Here is a 20,807-nt window from a genome sequence, read left to right on the forward strand (position 1 = left end):
TGCCCCCTAATGTTAGGTGACTCAGACTCTAAATTCTGACCTCTACCTCCTCAACTCAGCAAAACAGTTTTCTCTGTTGGAGTGCCTCTTTCATGTTTCATGGTTAAGACTGTGCCTCCAGGAAGAGGCCCAGAGTGATTGCAGGGGTCACCTCATTTGTTTCTTTTCTATCAAAGATCACAGACCTGCACTACCTATTGTCCAATGTCTAAAACAACTACTTCATATATTTTATGTAGTTTCCTTTTTTTTTTTTTTTAAGATAGGAGATTTAATCTGATTTCTGTCATTCTATCATAGCTCAAAGTAGAAGTCCTTTCTTATATTTCAAAAATGGATTTTGGAAAACAGTTTGGCAGTTTCTCAAAAAGTTAAACATAATCATATGACCCAGAAATTCTACACCTAACTATATATTCAAAAGAACTGAAAGAAGGAACTCAAATGAATATCAGTATATCCATGTCACAGCAGCATGATTTGCAATAGCCAAAATCTGGAAGGGACCCAGTGTTCAACAAAAGATGAATGGATGAACAAAATGTAGCATATACATATAATGGAATACTATTCAATCTTAAAAAGGAATGAAATGATGATATAGGCTACAACATGAATCAATCTTGAATATATTGAGTTTTATGAAATAAGCCAAACACTAAGGACCAATACTATGTAACTTGATTTATATGAGGTACCAAGAGTAGGCAAATTCTTTGAGATATAAAGCAGAATGGTGTTTGCCAGGGGCTGCGGGGAGGGATGGATGGCAAGTTACTGTTTAATGGGTCCCGTGTTTTAGTTGGGGAAGATGAAAAAGTTCTGGAGATGGATGGTGGTGATGGTTGTATAACATTGTGGATATATTTATTGTCACTGAAATGTATATTTAAAAATGGTTAAAATAGGAAATTTTGTGTATGTGTATATGTTTTAACACAATAAAAAATTACCAGAAAAAAATTTTTCCATCTATAATAAAGGACTTCAGAAAAATCTTGCAAACATTCCAAAAATTTCACTCCAAAATCTGTGTAACAGAGCACATAAATGCAACACATGATTATAAACTAGATAATTTTGGTATAAAGCATATCATTGGCCCAGCTGGCAAAACTCAAATGAAATCTGAGGATTAGAGAGTTGTAACCTATCATTGTGAATTTCCTAATTTTGATGATTGTACTGTGTTTATGTAGGAGAATACCACTGTACTGTGTTTATGTAGGAGAATACCATTGTTTACAGGAAATACACACAAAAGTCCAGGGGTGATGGGGCATCAGGTTGGCAACCTACTCTCAATGGTTCAAAGAAAAGAAGACTGTTTGTAATGGATTTGAAATTTCTTTCTCAGTTTTTTTGTGGTTTCAAAATTTTAAAATATAGATGAAAATATTAAAAACAATTGTATAATATTATCACATTGATCTAGTAAGAGTAGGACTACCTACAGTTAAATCACAGTAAACCATGTGTCAGCCATAGAAAAAATTTAAAAATTAAAAAATTAAAAACTTAAAAAAAAATGATAAAATATAACTGGGATTGGATGTAATGCAGAACAAAGTCCCTGTTTCATACTGAAACTCCATGTATTGCTCTACAAGAGACTAAAAGGGGAAAAAGACAAAACCAAGTTGGAAGAGCAAGCACACATGCAAACCTGCCAGCAAGTGTCTGATATGTGGCCGGAAATCAATTCATACTTACACAATCGTTTTTCCAATGTGCGAAAACGATTTCTCTACAAATTCCCGAACACTATGGACTTCCCCAGTCGCTATGACAAAATCCTCTGGCTCATCATTCTGCAACATCAGCCACATAGCCTAGAAAGAGAGAGAGGCACATCCAAGTTAAAGTTGCATCCAGCTGTCACTTGAGAAACATGATTGTATCAAAAACATGTAACTGGAGGGTTGTAGCATGGTGGGTTAAGCCACCAACTCTTGGTTTTGATTCAGGTCATGATGTTGGGGTCTTGAGATAAAGCCCCACATCGGGCTATGCTCCAGCATGCAGTCAGCTTAGAATTCTACCTCTCCCTCTGTATCCCCACCACACGTACACTCTCACTCTCTCCCTCAAATGAATAAAAAAATCTGTAAAAAAATAAAATTAGATATGGATATTGCTAAAAGGTAAACTGAGGCATATTAATTTCCCCCCCAAGACTTTATGGGAACATACATCAATTTGAATAAGGCAGCACTAAATCAAAGGTGGTTAAGAGTGCTATACCAACAGGAACTAGGAGTAGAGTTTTCATACAGTAGACACTGAAGCAAAATAAAGGAATTACGTGATTGATGTTCCCCCTGATGCTTCTGATGCTCATTAAAGTTGGAGGACCACTACTGTGATGTTGAGAATATTGTTTTAAATTCATGGTTATTTTCTAGCTGTGCGTGTCAACGTATTCAAACAAGGAGGCCGTTAGACTGAGGTGACATTTAATTCCTTAACAGCCTATGTAAGTGAACCAAAACCTAAGCCAGAGTGAGTGCACTCAAATCCAACAAAAGGTACCTTAGGAACAACCAATCACAAACAGTTACCTCTGCTTTTTCAAATAAGGCAACGTGTAAACACTTGTTTTGGCTTTCTTCAAAAATACTTTCAAAGTTTTTAGGAAAAACTAAATTATGCTTCTGGCTAGGATTTCTATTTGAACATTTTTCTGAGGGATTAGTGTATACACTTACATGTGTTTTACTCAAATTTCCATTCTAAAAATAACATTTAAAATAGGTCTTTCAGGACTGCTCAGCTTATTTTATTTCTTTTGAAACACTATGTTGTGCTAGAATGGTTTTGAAAAAATTATATTTTTAGTCATGTGAAAGAAAGCAAGGGCTTGCTAAAAATAAAAGGAGAAAATATGATTACTGGTTAATGGTGGATTACTTTAAACACTGGGCACAAGTTCCCTGGTACTTGTTTTGTTCCCCAACAGGAATTTGGGGATCCATAGGAGCCTCTCACTTTCACTAAAGTGAGTGCCAAGAATCTGCTCTTTTCTTTTCCATCAGACTATCTGTGGCCTTTGACCTATCAATTTCTAGGCATTTCCTGTAGAGTTCATATTGTACCAGACTCAAGTCTGGGAATGGGAAGGGAAAGGATATACAACTCCAGATTTATTTGTTATTACTGAATAGTTTACTGGTTTTAACAGAGGGAAAGGGCTTTGTTTAAATTTCCACCGAGCATAATTAATGGTTATTGACTGGTAAATGAAGAACAGGTGACATTCTGGATTAGAAGATAAATGATCTTGTGTTCTGGTGTGATAATGGGTTAGTAATTTGCCACAAAGCCGAGGCCCAGTGCATCCCATCATAATGCTAGATCATGTCCAGGACACAAAGGCCCCTGTGTGAGAAGTACTCAGCCATTCACCTCCTTATACAGCTGCACACGTTGATTTGGTCCATTTATTCTCTGATGGATGGCACAACTGAGGCAAAAGCTCACCACTTCTCACCTTCCTGTTCACATGCTGAACATATGACCCATGACACAGCCAGGCCACAATCTGTGATCAAATCGCCACTCGGCTTTGGCTTCTGACTATAGAAACAATTTTGAGGTTACATGTTTTAGATGTCAGTCCTCTCTCTTTGTCTCTCAAGGAATGAAGGAGAAAAAAGAGAGTTCTTCCCACATTCTTTCAGTGCCCTTTAAGGATATGACTGACTTATCCACTTCCTCTGATACTTATTTACTTTCTGCCGTGACCTGATCACCAGTGCAAACAAAAAAATCTCCTGCTTTTTAATCCATCCCACAGGGAGGAAAGACAATCAGTTAAGGAATGTACCAAGGCTTCAGATTCTTCAACATAAAAATGTCCCTTAATGGCAAATGAAAAGTGCAGTTTTCAAATCATGTCTCACATTCGTTTTGCTTTTAAGGTACATGAAGTAGAGAAGAAATCTGAGGCCGTATCATTGACCTCTGAAGGCCGAGTGTAGATGGCGTGTATTAGTTAAATTCGGACATGCGTTCTTTTCTGACTGTATAATTATAGATAGAAGCTATCTGTTTTCTAAATCTAATTAAGAGAAGTCAAAATAAAACTGTAGAAAATTTGAGTGAAAACACTGCCCCCCACAATCTACTCTTTGGCCATTCAAGTCATGAACGCGGAAGTAGGCAGTGAAGGACCATTCCTCTCTCCTTGATTTGGTAGCTCTGGAGGCTGTTCACAGCTGGACCAGTGAAGGAGAACACCCAAAGTACATCACCACAGCCGACTAACTACACCTGATTCCATGCATGCCTTTTGGGGTGTGATGTGTGTTTGTCTTAAAAATCTGGATTCTACAATTGCTTCTACCTCGCCATTAACCTCCAGTTCAGTATCCAAGCCACAAACACTTATTAACTGAGCTGTCATCCATGAATAACAAGATTTGTTAATCAAGGTTATGTTTAACTATGTTTATTTGACTGCTGCTTTTTCAGCCCTGTGCTTTGTGCTTTATGTGCTACTGTCATAAAAATCTTAAAAGATTTTTCAATGTTTTTATTAATTTATTATCTAATGATTCTATATATAGATTAATTAACATATAATTAGTCTATATATTAGGGGAGAAAGTCTATGAAATAATTCTAATAAAAATCATAGGAATTTGAAAAAATGGATATTAAAATTCCTGATTAAAAAATGCCAGCTCGGGTTCCAGTCACATACATTTTGTCTTTAAACTTTGTTCAGTAGCTGTTTTCATGATAACAGCCTGGTATGCACAGTTTAGGTCAGGACTTCAAGTAGTCTTGCACTAGATCAGGCCTTATGCTTTGCAGTACCAACATATGTAGTTCTGAGGGTTAGCAGGGGATACTCCCCCTTACTATGACATAGTTGGGAAACAGGTGCCATATGATTATATAAATAAAACAATATCAAGAAAACCATCTAGCATAAAACCAGGGGCTGGTCTTAAGGACTTCATAATCTATTAATTTTCTTCATGGCCAAAAATACTGTGGTTTGTGGATTCATTTGATAAAGAGTCCTTCATTTTCATTTTAAAGATCCTGAGTTTCTAAGGAGGAAAAGAAACATTATATAATAAATTAATAAGAACAACAGAACACAATTTAGAAAGTGACAGAGCTTTTACTTCTTACTTTTGGTGTTAATGTATTATTCTAGGTTGATATGCACCAAGAGAAAAAGGCTATGTCAAAATCTGCCCTGCTCTTTGTGTTTTTCTTCCAGCCACATACACCAATCTATAAATTCCAAGGCTGAGGTTAGTTTTCCTGAAAACCTAAAAGCCCCTAGTCTTATGTGAATCATTTGGAAATGAACTTTTCTGGCATACCATATGCAGATTCAAGTTAAGTATTTATTTCTTTTATGAATCGTTTAGTATATTTCCCTCTTTTATTGTTCCATTTCTTTCCAGGTGTACCAATTATGCTCATGTTGTATCTCTTTTCTTCTGCCTTCTATGCCTGTTATACTCCATCTAATTATTTTTATGCTTGGTCTTCTCCATATTATTTTATGTGGTTTCTTCCTGCTTGTTCACCTGTTTTCAGTAACATTTATTTTAAATTTTGTTGCTAAGGTGGCTTCAGTTTCTGGACTGATTTCCTTTTTCTCTTCTATATCCTTCCTGATTACTTCCAGCTTAACTCTTTCAATTATTTTCTTTAAGCCAGGGTCAGCAAACTTTTTCTTAAAGGGCAAAGTAGTAAATATTTTAGGCTCCTGAGCCATATGGTACCTAACACAAGTACTCATTTCTGCTATTGTGGCACAAGATGAGCCACAGACAGAACAGAAACAAATGGGCATGGCTTGTTCCAATAAAACATTATTTACAAACACACTCACTGGCCCATGGACTGTAATTTGCCCACCTTTGTGTTTAGCAAACCGAACACAAACATGTTGCCTATAATTTTCTCAAAGCTATGGAGGACAATGAACTGAGCTCCAGCCATGTATTTTTCTTTGAATAATACTCCTTAGGATATGGGTTATTCATCTGTTTTGCTCCTTTTCTTCTTCTTGCAATCCTTTCTTCACTTTCACCTCTGGTATAGATCCTGGGGGTAGTGCCTTTTCAATTATTAATACTGTTCAAACAAGGTGGGATCATTTGCTGAAGAATCGTATGAGAAGATACAGGAAAGCATACTGAGGGCGGCTGGCTGCTGCATTTCAAACTTCTCTCTAAACCCTCTCCTCAAACTCATAATATTCTCTGTTTCAGGATGTGGATGTCCTCCTTTTTCAGCCCTTGGGTGGTTCACGTTGCTCACAGAACAGTCCATCAATCACCAGGCTGCTATGGTGCTGTCTGGCAGTATTGCCTCCTCTCTGCCCCTCCCCGGATCACAGCCTGCATCGTCTCTCAGCTCCAGGGCTATGGCACTAACAGTAAAACTGGTTCCTCCTTCAGCAGCATCTCCATGCCAACCAGCAGTATTGACACAGGTATCTATGGTCTCCCATCCTATGTAATATCATTTTGTGGCCGCTTAGAACTGAAAATTAATTTGAGCAAAATCTACAGCTTGTATGTATGTTTAGCATAACATATTCTGAGTGCATAATGAATTATTTTAAGTTAATTATATATATCCCAAAATTATGTGACCATAAAGATAATATATGAAAAATCTTTAATGAGAAATCCACATATAAATAAACCCATTTGTCTATGGGGGCACCTGGGTGGCTCAGTGGGTTAAAGCCTCTGCCTTCAACTCAGGTCATGATCCCAGGGTCCTGGGATCGAACCCCACATCGGGCTCTCTGCTTTGCAGGGAGCCTGCTTCTTCCTCTCTCTCTCTGCCTGCCTCTCTGCCTACTTGTGATCTCTGTCTCTGTCAAATAAATAAACAAATTTAAAAATAAATAAATAAATAAATAAATAAATAAATAAATAAACCCATTTGTCTAATGCTGCTTAATAAGCCATCCTAAAACGTAGTGGCTTAAACCTTTTTCATGCTCAGGATTCTATGAGCTAGGAATTTTGGAGGGCTCGGTGCAGATGGCTCATCTCTGCTCCCTGTGGCCGAGGTGATCTGACTGGCCTCCCTCACAGGTCTGGGTCCTTGATGCTAAATGCACCTCAGTTCTCCTTCACACGTCCCCCAACCATGTGGTCCCTCACCATCTAGGTCAAACTTTTTTACAAAACAGAAGCTGCAAGGCCTCATGAGGCCTTGGCCTAGAAGGGACCCAGAGTTACTTCCTCTACATACTCCTGTTTATAGGGTCAACCCAAACTCCAACAAAGGGGAAACAGATCTCCTGCTTTATCAGAAGAGTAGTAGAGTCACAGAGCAAATGGGCCTGCTGAATGGGAGGGATTATTGCAGCCCTCTCTAGAAAAAATCTATTGCAAAGGGCTATCTTGTGATGACTAATATAAGCTGATTGCTTCAATATAGTAACGAAGTGACTATGTTTGTCTTTGACATAAGCATTAACTATCTCGGCCTGTAGTTTCTATGTAGAGAGCTCCGTCTATCTTTAACTTTGTGCAGTGTTAGGCTTATAAGAGGGCAACAGTAATTCACAGACTAACACCTGGAATATGGAAACTCACTTTCAGGTCACTGTAATTTAACAAATGCTCTAACTTGGCCCTGACACCATTACTGTCACAACATACTTCCCAGAAGTGGTTGTTTCCTGGAGCGTGCCCAGCCACCTACCTCAACCAGGTGTTTCCAATTACCTGTTCCCACTCGCATACCCAGGTAAGCCATTCTAGAATTAGTTCCTGGCTCAGCAGGAACAATATAAAAGCTGTGGGCATGCAGCAGGAAGTTACTCTATCCTCATGACCACCTGATCGTCCATCTCCCTCCTCGTGGTTCCTGGCCTAAACATGTTCTCAGGAAGCCAGCTCTGACTTTTCTGCGACCTTATCCTTCAAACCCATCCTGACCACCTGGTTCTACCTCTCAGTCTGACTCTGACCTTTGGAATCCAACTTCTGGGCTGGTTCTGGGCTCCCTGAATAACAGGTCCTAGCATTGCAATAGCTCTCTCAGTTCCAGGTTTGATGATCGTTGTTACCAATAAATAAAAACTACAGACACAACATATGATGTACATTACGAGAGATATAGATAGGACTTTACAAGCTTAGTCTGAAACAATGCTGCCCAAGAGAAATACAACACAAAGCACACATTGCATTTAAAAATTTCTGTTAGTCACATTAAAAAAGTATAAGGGTGAAACTAATTTTTATGTTTTATTTAACCCAATATATACAGTATGGTATCATTTCAATATAAAATATTATCAGGACATTCTACATTATTTTTCTGTGTACTAAGTCTTTGAAGTCCAGTGTGTATTTTGCATTCATACCCCATTTCAGTTCAGACTGGGCACCTTGCTCAGTAAGTACAGGCAGCTAGTGAGCCCTGCATGGGATGGGTCAGTGCTGAAAAGTAGGTTGCCCTCTTGTAGGGAAGGAGAGTCCACATACTGTGTGACGTGCTGCCATAATTCTATTTGCTCAACTTGTCAGATTCAGCTAGGGCTTCTTGGAGGAGACCTCTTCATCTCTGCAGCACAGCTGGAGGAATAATACTCCTCTTCTTCCTCTTCTGTGATTGTCTCCACCTCCAGACTTTTCCTGTATGGATTTCATCAGTGGTGGAAACTAGGAGACAGAGAGCTTGAAAAGCAGTCTAACTAGCTCCTAACTTATGATCACCTATATTTGAATGTTTGCCTTGTCCATGTACAAATGGGCAACAATATCACATCTCTAGGTATTTACTCCCCAATTAGCATTCCTGGGGAGTAAATACCTACAGAACCACTTATGGGTATGTTGAAAGGCAGTGTTGAAGAGAAGAGTCAGGAGCTCTCAAATTTTAGTGTGCATTAGAATCATCTGTAAGATTAAAACACAGATTGCTGGCTTCCTCCAGCCCAAGAGTTTCTCATTCAATAGCCCTGGGGTGGGGCCTGAAGATTTATATTTGTAAGAAGATCCAGGGCTAAGCTGAGTTTGCTTGTCTGGGGACCACACTGAGAACCACTGCTTGTTGTGGCTGGAGCTCAAACTTGGATGGACCACCTGTGTTTAAACTCCAGCTCCAGGACTTACCTGGTAATTTCTGGCAAGTTCCTGAATCTTCCAGTCCCTCAGACAAATGAGAACAATAACAGTATCTACCTCATAGGGTTGTTTTTAGGATTAAATAGGTTAATATAGGTGAAGTGCCTGGAACAGTGCCTGGGATATAGTGAGTGTTTAAAGACTATTATTTATCATGATGATGATGATGACAACGATAATTATGTAGCCTGTGACGGTTATTGGTGCCTGGGAGGATATAGTTTCTCTCCATGATCAAATTCTTGTACCCATATACGGCATGGGGAGGGAAGACTGAGAGGGTGGAGTGAATTTAATCCCGATTCTGTTAGTCAGAGCCACAGAATTTTATAGCTGGAAGGGACCGCAGAGATGTTCTCATCCAGTTCAATTCATCTGAGAGGTGAGGCAACTGAAACCAGGGAGAGTATGTGACTTGCTTAACGTCACATACCTAGTTAGTGCCAGAGCTGTAAGTAGACCCTCAATTCCCCCTTTTAGTGTTCTTTTTACTGCATTAGGCGAACATGCATTTTCATGTAAAAATTCTGTTACAAATGGTTGTTAGAAACAGTTGCATGGACTTCTATGGCCTAACCTAGTACTGTTAGTCAGTCAACATTCATGAAAAATTTAGGTGGCAGGTGCCAGGCACTCTGCTAGAGTCTGACAGTCGATCAGGGAGGGATAAACAAGGTAGCTGCGGTGCCTGGCTTATGGAACACCAACATTTATATACGAAAAGTGTTTTGAAAGTTCGACATTTAAGAAAGAACTTCTGAACCATAAACTCCACGTCGTAGCCAGAAGACACTAGGCAAGGAAGCTTCCTAAAACCTTTTCCCTAAGCAAGACTATCCTTACCCACAGCTCTTGCTGAGGGAGTGAAACAGGCAGCCATATTTAAGCCAGGTGACCTGTCTTTATACCTCCTCTTCTTCCCAAATCCCTTATCATGGATGGAGACCTGACATATTCTGGGTCAGTCTCCAAAGGGTCTGTATAAGAGACCCAGAGGCTGAATGAGTAGGACAGCACTGAACACTGGGGCTGGATGACTGCCACACAGAGTCAGTCAGCCCTGCTGAAGCCAAGGGGAGGCCAGCAGAAGAAGCAGAGCCGAGCACCGAGACATATTGGGGCAGAGGAGTGGGAAAAGTCAGACTACAAGGCTTGGGGGGCAAGGAGAGGAGAGATGCACAGACAAACAGGAAGGCAGATTTCACTTCCCAGTTTCTATAAAGTATCCCAACACTCTTCATGATAAATCCCATTTTACTTGAATTTCTCTGAGTTGGTTTCTACTCCTTATGCCAATAAACTCAGATGATAACAGCTGCAGAAGGAACAAGACTTTCAGAACTTTGCTGAGTCTGAGTGCGTGGGACCAATCATGTATCAGGCTCTGTATTCAGCGCGGGAAGGCAGTTCCAAAGGTGATAAGGCACCATTAGAGATCTTAGAATCCACACAGAAGACTGCCAAGTGCCCAACAGCAACGAAAATAACATAAGGCCAATGAGATAAATGCTAGCAGGAAAGGAGGTATGGAGCAGAAAGGAGGAAACAATTACTGCATAGGAGAGGAGCAGGAGAGTTCCAGAGAATTCTTAGTCTGTTTTTCATTCCCAGTGAGCACTGTTCACTGCTCATTCTTGAGCTCCTCTAAAGAACTACAGCCCAGGACACATGTACCATCTTTCTAACTGGGAATCAGTGTCCCACTTAACTTGTTCACTTAAACTCATTTCAAATGTGTTTCTCCACAATGTCCTCATTCACAAAAATTAGGATTTCAAATTAAAAGTCACTCTCCTACTCAATTCTCTTAAAATTATACTTGAATAGATTTAGACTTAATCATTATGTCTTTAATTTTTGGTTGCTAAATATAAAAATATCCCAACATAAACAGTGTTATTCTTCTGGGAGATCAAATCGCCCTTGTGGACTTGGTCTTATCCATGAGTGTAACGTTTCTGTAATCATAATTATTTCCTAGATGCTGACTCTGTAAATGTCCTTGATTGAAAGAGATGAAAAGGGAAGTAGTATATTTAAGACAACATTTACTGTAGCAGCAATATTGGAGCCTAGTGATACAGGAGGAAAGAAATTCCACTATATATAAAAAGCAATAATTTAGGGACAATTTCCCCTTCAATAAGGTCCCCTCCACACTACTGAAAATTGAACAAAAAGCCCCTTTGTGTTCTCCAAATTAAAAAAAAAAAAAAATCAAGAGAGCTCCTAAAAGTTCAATTATTTTAAAAGCACATAGATGGTGACAGGAGATTTTTTGGGGAGTATTTATAAATCTAGATGAAATCTAGAAAAACAAGCCTTTAATATGTTGAATTAACATTTTCAAAATATTTAACTTATCAAGTATTTGGAAATTCCAAACTGTCTAAAAAATATTTTTAAAAATCTTTAGCAAAGCTTACCTCAAACTACCAGACTCTGGAGAATAAACATTTATTTTTGGTGACTAGAATTTCCAGTAGTCTGACCAGTATCAGTGACTGCTTGAGATCCGTTATTGACAATAAAAAATTGTCTATTACTACACAACATCATAAGTCATGTCATTTAGCAAACAGTAAAGGTCAAGAGCTGAGGAGCAATCTTTTCTGTTAATATAACACAACATTTTTCACATTCATTTCATATGAATGAACAATGTCTTCATTGTTTTCCTGAACACTAATTTAGTGTTGTATTTTTTTGCTTGTGTCAATGAGTGTCAAAATATTGTTCTTTAAATACATGAAAGTATTTGCATAGAGCTTTATTACTGATCTTTAGCTGTTAGCCAGGGGCAAAATAAAACAGAGAAGCTCCAGTTGAGAAATCTCACTAGCAATGAAAAGCAAGAGTCTTTAACATATTCTGTTTTTCTGCCAATTTTTTTTCCCAAGTACACAATGGTTTATTTACCCCACAACTGGTGAAATTAAAAGTAATGTCGAACACAATAAAACTACACTTCAACTACAGGACGCGAGGATTCCAGTTCCCTAAAAATGAAACAGAAAGTTTGCAAAGAAGAATACAAAAACCTTAAGAGGAAGTTGTAAGATCCTGACATGAATTAAAATACAATACCATATAAACCAATTACAGAAAAGCCAAGAGACACAGTGTATTTCAACAAGGAACTGAGAAACAGATGGATAACTTTTATTAAGTTATGCCTTTCTGCATCATCTCATCATTAAATGCTCAATTACCTGTAATGGTTTGCATTTATCTCAGTTATTAGGAAAAATAAAGCCACTACATTTTCGGTCTCTCCAAAGGTGAGGAGTCCACAGCCAGGTATCTGATGGGTTTTCGATTCTGTTTTTTTCCCTCCCTAACACTAATTATCTTGCCATCATGGTACTGCGCTAAAAGACAAAATGCCCTTTCACAGAAGTACAGGCTCCAGCTGATGGGTTACTCACTACGAAACTGAAGGGCTGTACCCTGGTTGCGGTCAGGGAAGAGCAGTCCCAGAACTCGGTGCCAGGACAGGCTAGTAAAGGCCACGCTCGCACGGCGAGAAACCAGACCAGCCTTTCAAGTCAAGTGTTGGCTTGTAGACATATAAGTTAATCAGCTATGAAATAACCACCACAATGTTCTTATTGATCACGAAGGGCTAATGACGCAACTCTTGGCCTGGAGAGGATCTGTGTTTCATTCTTTTAGTCTCCAGCTTTCAGAGAAAGAGAGCGCACTTTGGGAGTGGTGTTTACAAAAGACAGACGATAACTTCACGATTTGAACCATCCTAGGAAGATGTGCAACGTACCAGGTCTTCAAAATGGAAGGTACCAAGCCCCTCACATTCACATTCCTATGACGCTTTTCCAAAGAACATGGTAGTGTTTCCATTTCATTGCACTTATGAAGAGTCAAATGGTATTTAGAAAACCTCAAACTGATAACGTTTCAAAACAAAAATTTAAATGTGTTCTCAGAAGTCTTTTTTCTTCACTGTGAGATACTAGGTAATATTGGGAATTTTGTTTAAAAAGCAATGTTACTAATTTAAAGAACAGCTGTTGAGCATTAAGAACCTGGTAATTTTAAAGGACTGAGATGTGTGCAAGCAGAATATTCTAGAGTATACTTTGACTGCTCTTGAAAATGAGCAAATCTTCAGTTCCCATTTCTACTAAATTCTTTATAAAATCATAGAGGGAAAAAACTAAAGTGGGTGAGGGTGATTTGTGCCATTAGAGCTTTAGAACATGTTCTAGGATGTTGCAAACTACGGGCCACTGGGTCATCCACAAATGTGACAATAAACAAGGAGTCCTTTCCCTTTAGGCCAGCTCCATCATTCAGGGGGTATCTTCTGGAATAAATCGCCTTGAAGAAAACTAAAAAAGAACAAACTCAGTACTAAATCTAGTGAGAAGACTATGTAATAAGTGGGCTGAAGAATCAGTGAATTAAGTCTTTAAGAGAGACATTCAGTAAAGCAATTCTCCAAGGGCATGGAGATAAATTCCCAGTGTCTCCCCACAAGTAAACCGGCTGCCAAGTGATAAATCCTCTAGTCCCAGTGCACTACCCTCATTATCTGGTTAGGCCTCCAGAAGCATGTGTCCACAGACATTAAAGAGCTTGGTCAGTGAGAGAATGAACATGCTTGGCTGTAATGACAGTTGCACAATTGTTCCTGCCTTTCTTTTTTCTTTCAAATAGATTGCCTATGTGTGACTGACTCCAGAACAAATAGGGATGGGGAAAAAAAAAAAAATCAACCATTGTATTTCCAACAGTGAAATGGACTACAGGTTTACCCTAGAGGGAACATCCCAGCCATCCTGCTGGCATGATGACCTACAAAGCAATGAGAACCAGTCTGTCAGTTTGCATGACTCACTGTTGTCTCCAACTCAATATCAGACTGTTTTAAAACTTTGTTAGGACCATTGAGAAAAAAGGACAAGTATTGGATGTTTGCTAGTAATGGTGAACAGTGCCCCCCACCTGGGGGACACAGATGTCCTGCTCGCTTGGAGAAAACGGTGCCCCCTGCTGAAATTCCAATCTACTTTAGCTGAGACATCCGCTCTTCCCCAGCACCCCACCTGCCAGTCTGGCGGGTCCATAGAAGGGAACCAGGCATCACAGGCCTGCCGGCTTCTCATCTGACTTAGCTCCTCATAGTGCTACAGGAGGCAGAGGTTAAGACTGAAGAATAAAGAAAAAAAAAAGTCCTGTTTTTAAAAAAAATGATTTTATTCACAGCAGTAAACAGTGCTGCAATCTTGGGCACTTTTTCTCTGAGCACCTGTGTACTTTCATACAAGATAGGAGGCAATTATTGAAAGCTGGGCCTGTGGTGTGAGACTGAATACAAAAACACACTCCGAATGCAGCTCCGCAGCTGGATGTGAGAGCTGACAGAACTGCAGGGGCAAGGGATGAAGGCCTTATATTTACTCATCTTTGCAAATCAAGTGTTTTTTTCTTTTTTATAGGAAAATAGGCAGTCATAAAGGACAGTCTTAATGTTATGTAGTGAAAAGAACTCGGACAGAAGTCCTAAGACTCTGGGCTTGTCACTTTAGGTAAGCCACTTATTTCTCTCTCAATGTTCTTACACAGGTTCCGGGATTTTAGGTATCCCATTAGATAATCTATTGAAAGCACTTTGTGATCTACTCTATGTTATTGCCATTACAAACGATAATATTATTGGAGAAAATTCCTGGGTTAATGCCTAAGAGATCAGTGTTCCATAACGATCACTGAGATATGATGTGATAATTCCATAGACTGTTATTATACTTAAAACACGGCATTTTTCAGTGCACTGATTCTTTTAAAAAATGTGTTTTAGAATGGAATCTGGGGTTTCAACATTTCCATTCTTAAGAATTTCTGATTCCTTGCCCAAAATAGGTCAGTTATATTCAAGTTCTGAAAGAGTACAAAAATCCTGGTCACTTACATATTTGTCTTGTATGTGGGTTTCTGCTATTTCACGAAAGTGGATTTGTGTTACACAGGTAGATGTTTCAGAGGGGCTTTAAGTCTTCTTTTTTTTTTTTCCTGAATAGTTAACTTCATTAATTGCTGTTAGATAGTGTTCCTTTGTTTAAGTGTTCTTAAATAGTAAATAGTTCCTAAGTAGTAAAAACTTGTTGATTGAAGTTTCTTCAATGAAGAAAAACCAATTAGTAGAGCCTAAACTGAGGAGTGATCAGATTTAAATAAATGAAATCTTTAAAGAAACAAAATAAGACCTTTTGAAAGAGATCAGTTAACTGGAGATTGTGCTTTCTGGAACTGGATTCTAACTTAAGCATAATAATAGGTCTAATGCCATCTTCTATTCAACATCATTTCCCTAATTATATTGGTCTAAGTATTTCCAAACTTTATTGTTTATTTTGGCATCAAGAGCTTCTACCTCCACTGGCTCTCTTCCTCGAGTGGGGGATGGTGTCAACATGAAGGTTAGGTGGGAACACAACACATTAACATGCAGCAAGAAGGCTGTGATCTGAAAAATTCCTCCTATCAGATAAAAGGGCACTAGAGAAGAGTGAATTAAAGGATGGATGAAGGCAGAGCCTCCATGAAAAGCTCCCTTGGCCCCTAGTTTCAACGAAAATCATCAGAAGAGCTTCCTAACCTTTCTGACAAAAGAACGTTCATGTCATCGTCTTATTTTACAGATGGAGAAACTGAGACATGCTGGGGGGAATGACCTGCAAAGGGGTCACGCGGCGGCAGAATGAGGAACAGAAGGCAGATTTCCTGATCTCTGTGCCAGTTTTCCACCCAATCCACCCCATCTAAATGAAACGGCAGAAGCTTAGTTTTGATAAGCAGTTCCATGAAAACACGTCCTGTGCCAGATCCTCTCCAGTGCCCAAGACACTCCCCGATGGTGGGTTAAGGCTTGAGGCCCTTTAACTCTTTCAGCACACCCTGGCTTAGGAATGGCAAGACTACGACAGGGGTGGGGGAGGTGGTAGGCATTTCCAAAGACCCAACAGGGGACCCGCCTCCCTTACCCAACTTTCAGCCTTAACACCAAGGGAGCCTTCAGCCTGGGTTCTTTAAATATCCCCAAATCCCCTTATTAATAACTCTACTTCAGATAATAAGGGCAAGTGTCCTCAGACTGGCCCCACAGACTGACAGACTGCACTTTCAGAAAACTGGAGAGGTAAAATGGGAGGGGGATTATTAGAACGATTCTTATCTTTACAAAGAGACTCTCTGCAGGGTCTGCTGTACACAATACTCCCTCAGTGCCTCAACATGTTTGAGTCAATGATAAATTATTATTATGATTTTTTTTGACAGATAAAGTAAGGAAATTAGGAAACCTATGCTAATGTGTGTTGAATCACTGGAAACCGAACAGTGGCAAAGATCACAGAGCCTTGGAGAGTTGGCAGGTTCGTTTGGGTATTAGAGATACGAAAACGGGTTAAACAAGGTACTGCAGGTGGCTAGAGACAGGCTAGAGACGGGTTGACCTTCCAGGACAACCCTCTTTTTAGGTCACCATGTAGCAGATAAAAGCATTTAGAATCACATTGTGAACCAGTGAGGAAATGACTATTTTTCTATATCAGCATTTATCCAAAAATTAGGAATAATTTTCCAAAAATTAGGGGAATAACAAAATATTTTACTTTGAAAATCATTTCTCTTTTTTGACAGGGCACTGGAAAGGGGGCCTAAGACAGGGTCCCCAACTCCAATGCCTTTAAGGCCCCCTAGTTGGGTTCACCCCTGGTATTCCAGACAATATTGCCTTCCTTCCAGAAGAGACAAAACTTCACTCCAGCAGACAGTTCCCATAAAGGGATGTAGAACCAGTCTTGCCAGATCTTCTGGTTGCGTAAAAGAAGTTGCAAATCTGAAATGCTAAAAACTGAGAGTTATGCTAAAAAAAATAAAACCTCTCAAATTCTGTTAGCTTAAAAAACTTAATACATTACCTGGACTAAGCAAGGCATACCAGTGAAGCCAGATATGAGGTCTGCCTGTTTAGTAATCTGGCCTACAGGAGTATCCCAATAAGGTTGTTGTGTTGTTGTTTTTTTTAATCTTCCTTCTCCCTTTCTCTCTCCCCTCACCCCTCTCTTTCCTGGAATCTGACTTGAGTGTAAAATCGAGCAAGGATCTCCAATCCTTCTTCTAACACTATTACTGCAGGGCACACTGAACTTTATTCGATTTATTAGAAAATAAAACTATATCAGAAAATAAGCTATAAGATGTAGCTTCTTAGTTTGTTTATAATACAGATACCACATTTAAGAATATTCTTTGTTTTCCTACTTTTCTGAAATTCTTCATATAGGAAATATAAACCACAAAGAGAATATAATTTAAAACCGGAAATAAATTTTCCAATCCTCCTTCACCCAAATTTCATTAAATGCACAAGAGAAAACATCCTTTGTAAAATAGTTAATATAATTACAAAATAATCAGTTGCAGAGGTCCTATATAAGAAAACAACAACAACCCTTAAATTAAACTGCATCCATCAAAAATCAGGGAACTCAGTAATTTCAGAAATAAATATACCAGCTTATCTAAAGTAAATTTGGGGTTAAGAAAAAAGAAAAAAAAAAAAAGAGCCAAGCAAAATTCAGCTCTAGTTCCATCCCCTGCTCCGTCCACCTTTTTGAATGTACTTCAGATAACAACAAATGACAAAGACAGAGAGTACTATTGCTAGACCTCCCTTGAATTCTTCTTGGAGCTGCCACCTCTCCCGGTCCCCAGACTGACCTCTGAATCAAGCCAGATGGGATTGAGAGAGATGTCAAGTAAGTGCTGAAAAGGTGACTTGAGTATCTGGCAGCTGAGTCTGGAGTGAGTTTCTCTGCAAATTCTCTGGGGGCTGCTGCTTTCCAATTTCTCAGGAATGTTTAATTCTCCTCGTCCCTTCACTGAATCTCTCTCTGGAGAGGTCAGGGAAGCCTGTGACATCCCCGGAGGGCACTGCCTGACTAAATTAGCATGAGATAACTTTGGACTCTCTTCCAAACATGAAAATACAAGGGAGAGAATTTCATTAAAAGCAGAAGACTAGGTGATCCAAGTTAATCCCAGCTCTAAGCTGGTGTAGAAATGCTCAGTGTTTATGTTTGACTCTGCTCTGTGACAGAGTTCACCAACTATAATGCCAGCGATGCTAAGTGTCCAACTTGACCCCGGCTGACCAAGGTCTTAGTTTCATAATGAAGGTAAAATGTGGGTTTGCTGGTGTTAAAATGAATATTTAGCCTGTTTACAGATTACTATATGAAGCAGTAAGATCCCAAGATCAAAAATAAACATTTCAGTACTTTGGTCTTTAAATATCTTTAAATTAGGAAACAGGAAACTTTAATAGGTAACATGAGTCATTAACCATATGTAGGTGTGTAAACATAGGAATATCTAATGTCAATTCAGTAAGGCATATAATGTCATGAGACATGTTTTCTATTATGTCTACAAATATTTGAAAGAAGATATTGTAAATATTTAGAATGATAGTATAATTAATAATATCTGTCCAAAAAGTGCAAGGATAATCATTTTATCATTTGTTTCTAAAAATTTAATTAAGAGAGTAGCTCTAAAAAGAGGTATCAGTGCAGCTGTCTGTGAAATAGGACCAATACACTATTAAAGAATTCAGACTTGGATACGTTATCTTGGAGCTCTTCTGCTTCAACCAAGGAAGTACTAACTTTACTAATTCTTTGATGAATAAATGTTTCTTGTTAGCTACTACACCATCATGTTATTGTTTCACTTTGGTTTAAAAAATCTTTTGTGTCTTTTGAATATTTATAATTTATTCATGTATTGACACTTTGCAGGCTAAAAGTGAGGCTGTACGCTTTTCAACCTTTTCTGCAAACACTTTTAGAGATTTTTAACTTTGGATTCCTTTTAATATTCCTTGATCATTGTAAGAGATAAAAGGTCTAGAATAATATTGCCCTTGATGAGGGCTTACTCTGCCCGATTATACTACTTTCTACTACAGACAGGAAAGTACTCAGTGATAAAAAGTATATTGTACTTTACATTAGGTTATCTACTGCTATAGTTTGTTCCTGGGAAAGTCCTCTGTTTTGACCTAGTGATTCTGTGCAATATGCTCCCAATTGTTTCACTAAAACCCCACAACAATGACTGATGCTAACTGAATACACAGCATATGATGGCCAGTGCATCTTGTATTTATGGAGATAAAGAGGAAATGGACTCTACCCCTAAGAAACACCGTTAGTAACAGAAGGTATGTAATGTCTTATGAGTAAATAATGTTCTTGAGTGTCAAAATTTGGCTTAGGAAACTCTCTCAAAGCAGGAGGGTATTTTTTCTTTTTTTTTTAGCTTGGTTTAGTCACTTCTTAGCTGAAGTACCAAGTTGTATGAATATAGGAAACAGGGATGGAATTGACTGGCATACTCCCTGCCCTGTTTTTAATCCACCATGGGCATTTTCAAGATGGCTGGTATGACTCAGTAAAATCCGTGGCCATATTAGGAAATAGGAAGACTGAAGCCCAAGCTTCAACCTCATTTGTTTTAGGCTGTAACAAACCAAACTCAATTAGCTCAGACATAAAATGTTGACAGCCTTTAAGTCATACTGAGATTAAATCTAACTTTCTGGTGATTTTGATCTTTGGTTACAAATGCTAAATAAAATCTTAAGTTATCTTGTGGCTATCTGTTTAATTTTTTAAAGCAGTAATTATTAACATGACTCATTATCTGGGTCATGAAATCCTTTGAGAACTGAAAAATAAGATGGATTCTTTCTTCACTGAAAAACATGCGCATGTGTGAGCCTATACATGAGCATATTTCGCCTAAGCTTTTAAGAGATTCACAGATTTCCCCTAAAGACCATCTCTGGATCCTAAGTTAGAAAATACTACAATTTTCACTGATTGTTCCCTCATTCATGCTTCCACCTAGTACACATTTACTGAAGGTCAGGTTTAAGGCACTGCACTGAAAACTGTGTGGGACACAAAGAAATTTAGCACAGAATTCTTGCAGTGGAAAATAGGACCATGAACCAGATATGGAATGAAACTGTAGACATTGTCAATACAACGGCTCAAAAGCATTCCTAGGATGGCAGTTTCCTCATTTGTGATTTGGAGTCCTATGACAGTGACCCCCAGCACTGGGCGTGAGACAAGAGGAGTGAACAGTGCTTTCTTTGTAAATGGTAAACCACTGTGCAAATGTTAGTTGTTGGTTTTATGAAGTCAAACTTGCCTTCCTGTTCTGAGAGCCAACCACTGAGTAGTAAAGCAAAAACTTATACCAGGAAGTAGAAGTGAAGAGGAGAACAATTCATCAGAAGCATCCATAATGGTCTTCTTAACGAGGGCAGGTCATTTAACCAAAAGCATCCAGTCAACCATTTTGAAAGGATTTTTAAAATGACGATTCTTTACAAAATAAAGCTGCCAACACAATCAAGAAGCATCTGTTAGAGTGTCCTGGAGCAGAAGGCTCAGCCTTACTTCGTGCAGCCTTCATTTGGTTCATAAGATACACAGATTAGATAAATTAAACCAAAATTAAACAAATATAATAAGTTAAAGGTGCATAAGACATTGTCACTTTTGAAATTCACTGATTTCTCATACCTTATATGCCTAAACACCCTCATCTCCTCTAGCACCCAAAAGTATTCTT

The 20,807-nt window shown here is 38.7% G+C and overlaps 1 protein-coding gene across 3 annotated transcripts in view; it reads right to left on the bottom strand.

Annotated features, from left to right (window-relative positions):
* GMDS (GDP-mannose 4,6-dehydratase) overlaps window positions 1-20,807 on the bottom strand; it is a 622,428-nt gene that overhangs the window by 120,754 nt on the left and 480,867 nt on the right. For all 3 annotated transcript variants that reach the window (XM_032340945.1, XM_032340948.1, XM_032340947.1), the window contains one exon: window positions 1,714-1,832. In XM_032340945.1, coding sequence (XP_032196836.1) covers window positions 1,714-1,832 — 119 coding nt within the window. The remainder of the gene's footprint in view (window positions 1-1,713; window positions 1,833-20,807) is intronic.

This window comes from Mustela erminea, chromosome 4, assembly GCF_009829155.1.
Source record: "Mustela erminea isolate mMusErm1 chromosome 4, mMusErm1.Pri, whole genome shotgun sequence".
Classification (NCBI taxonomy): Eukaryota; Metazoa; Chordata; class Mammalia; order Carnivora; family Mustelidae; genus Mustela; species Mustela erminea.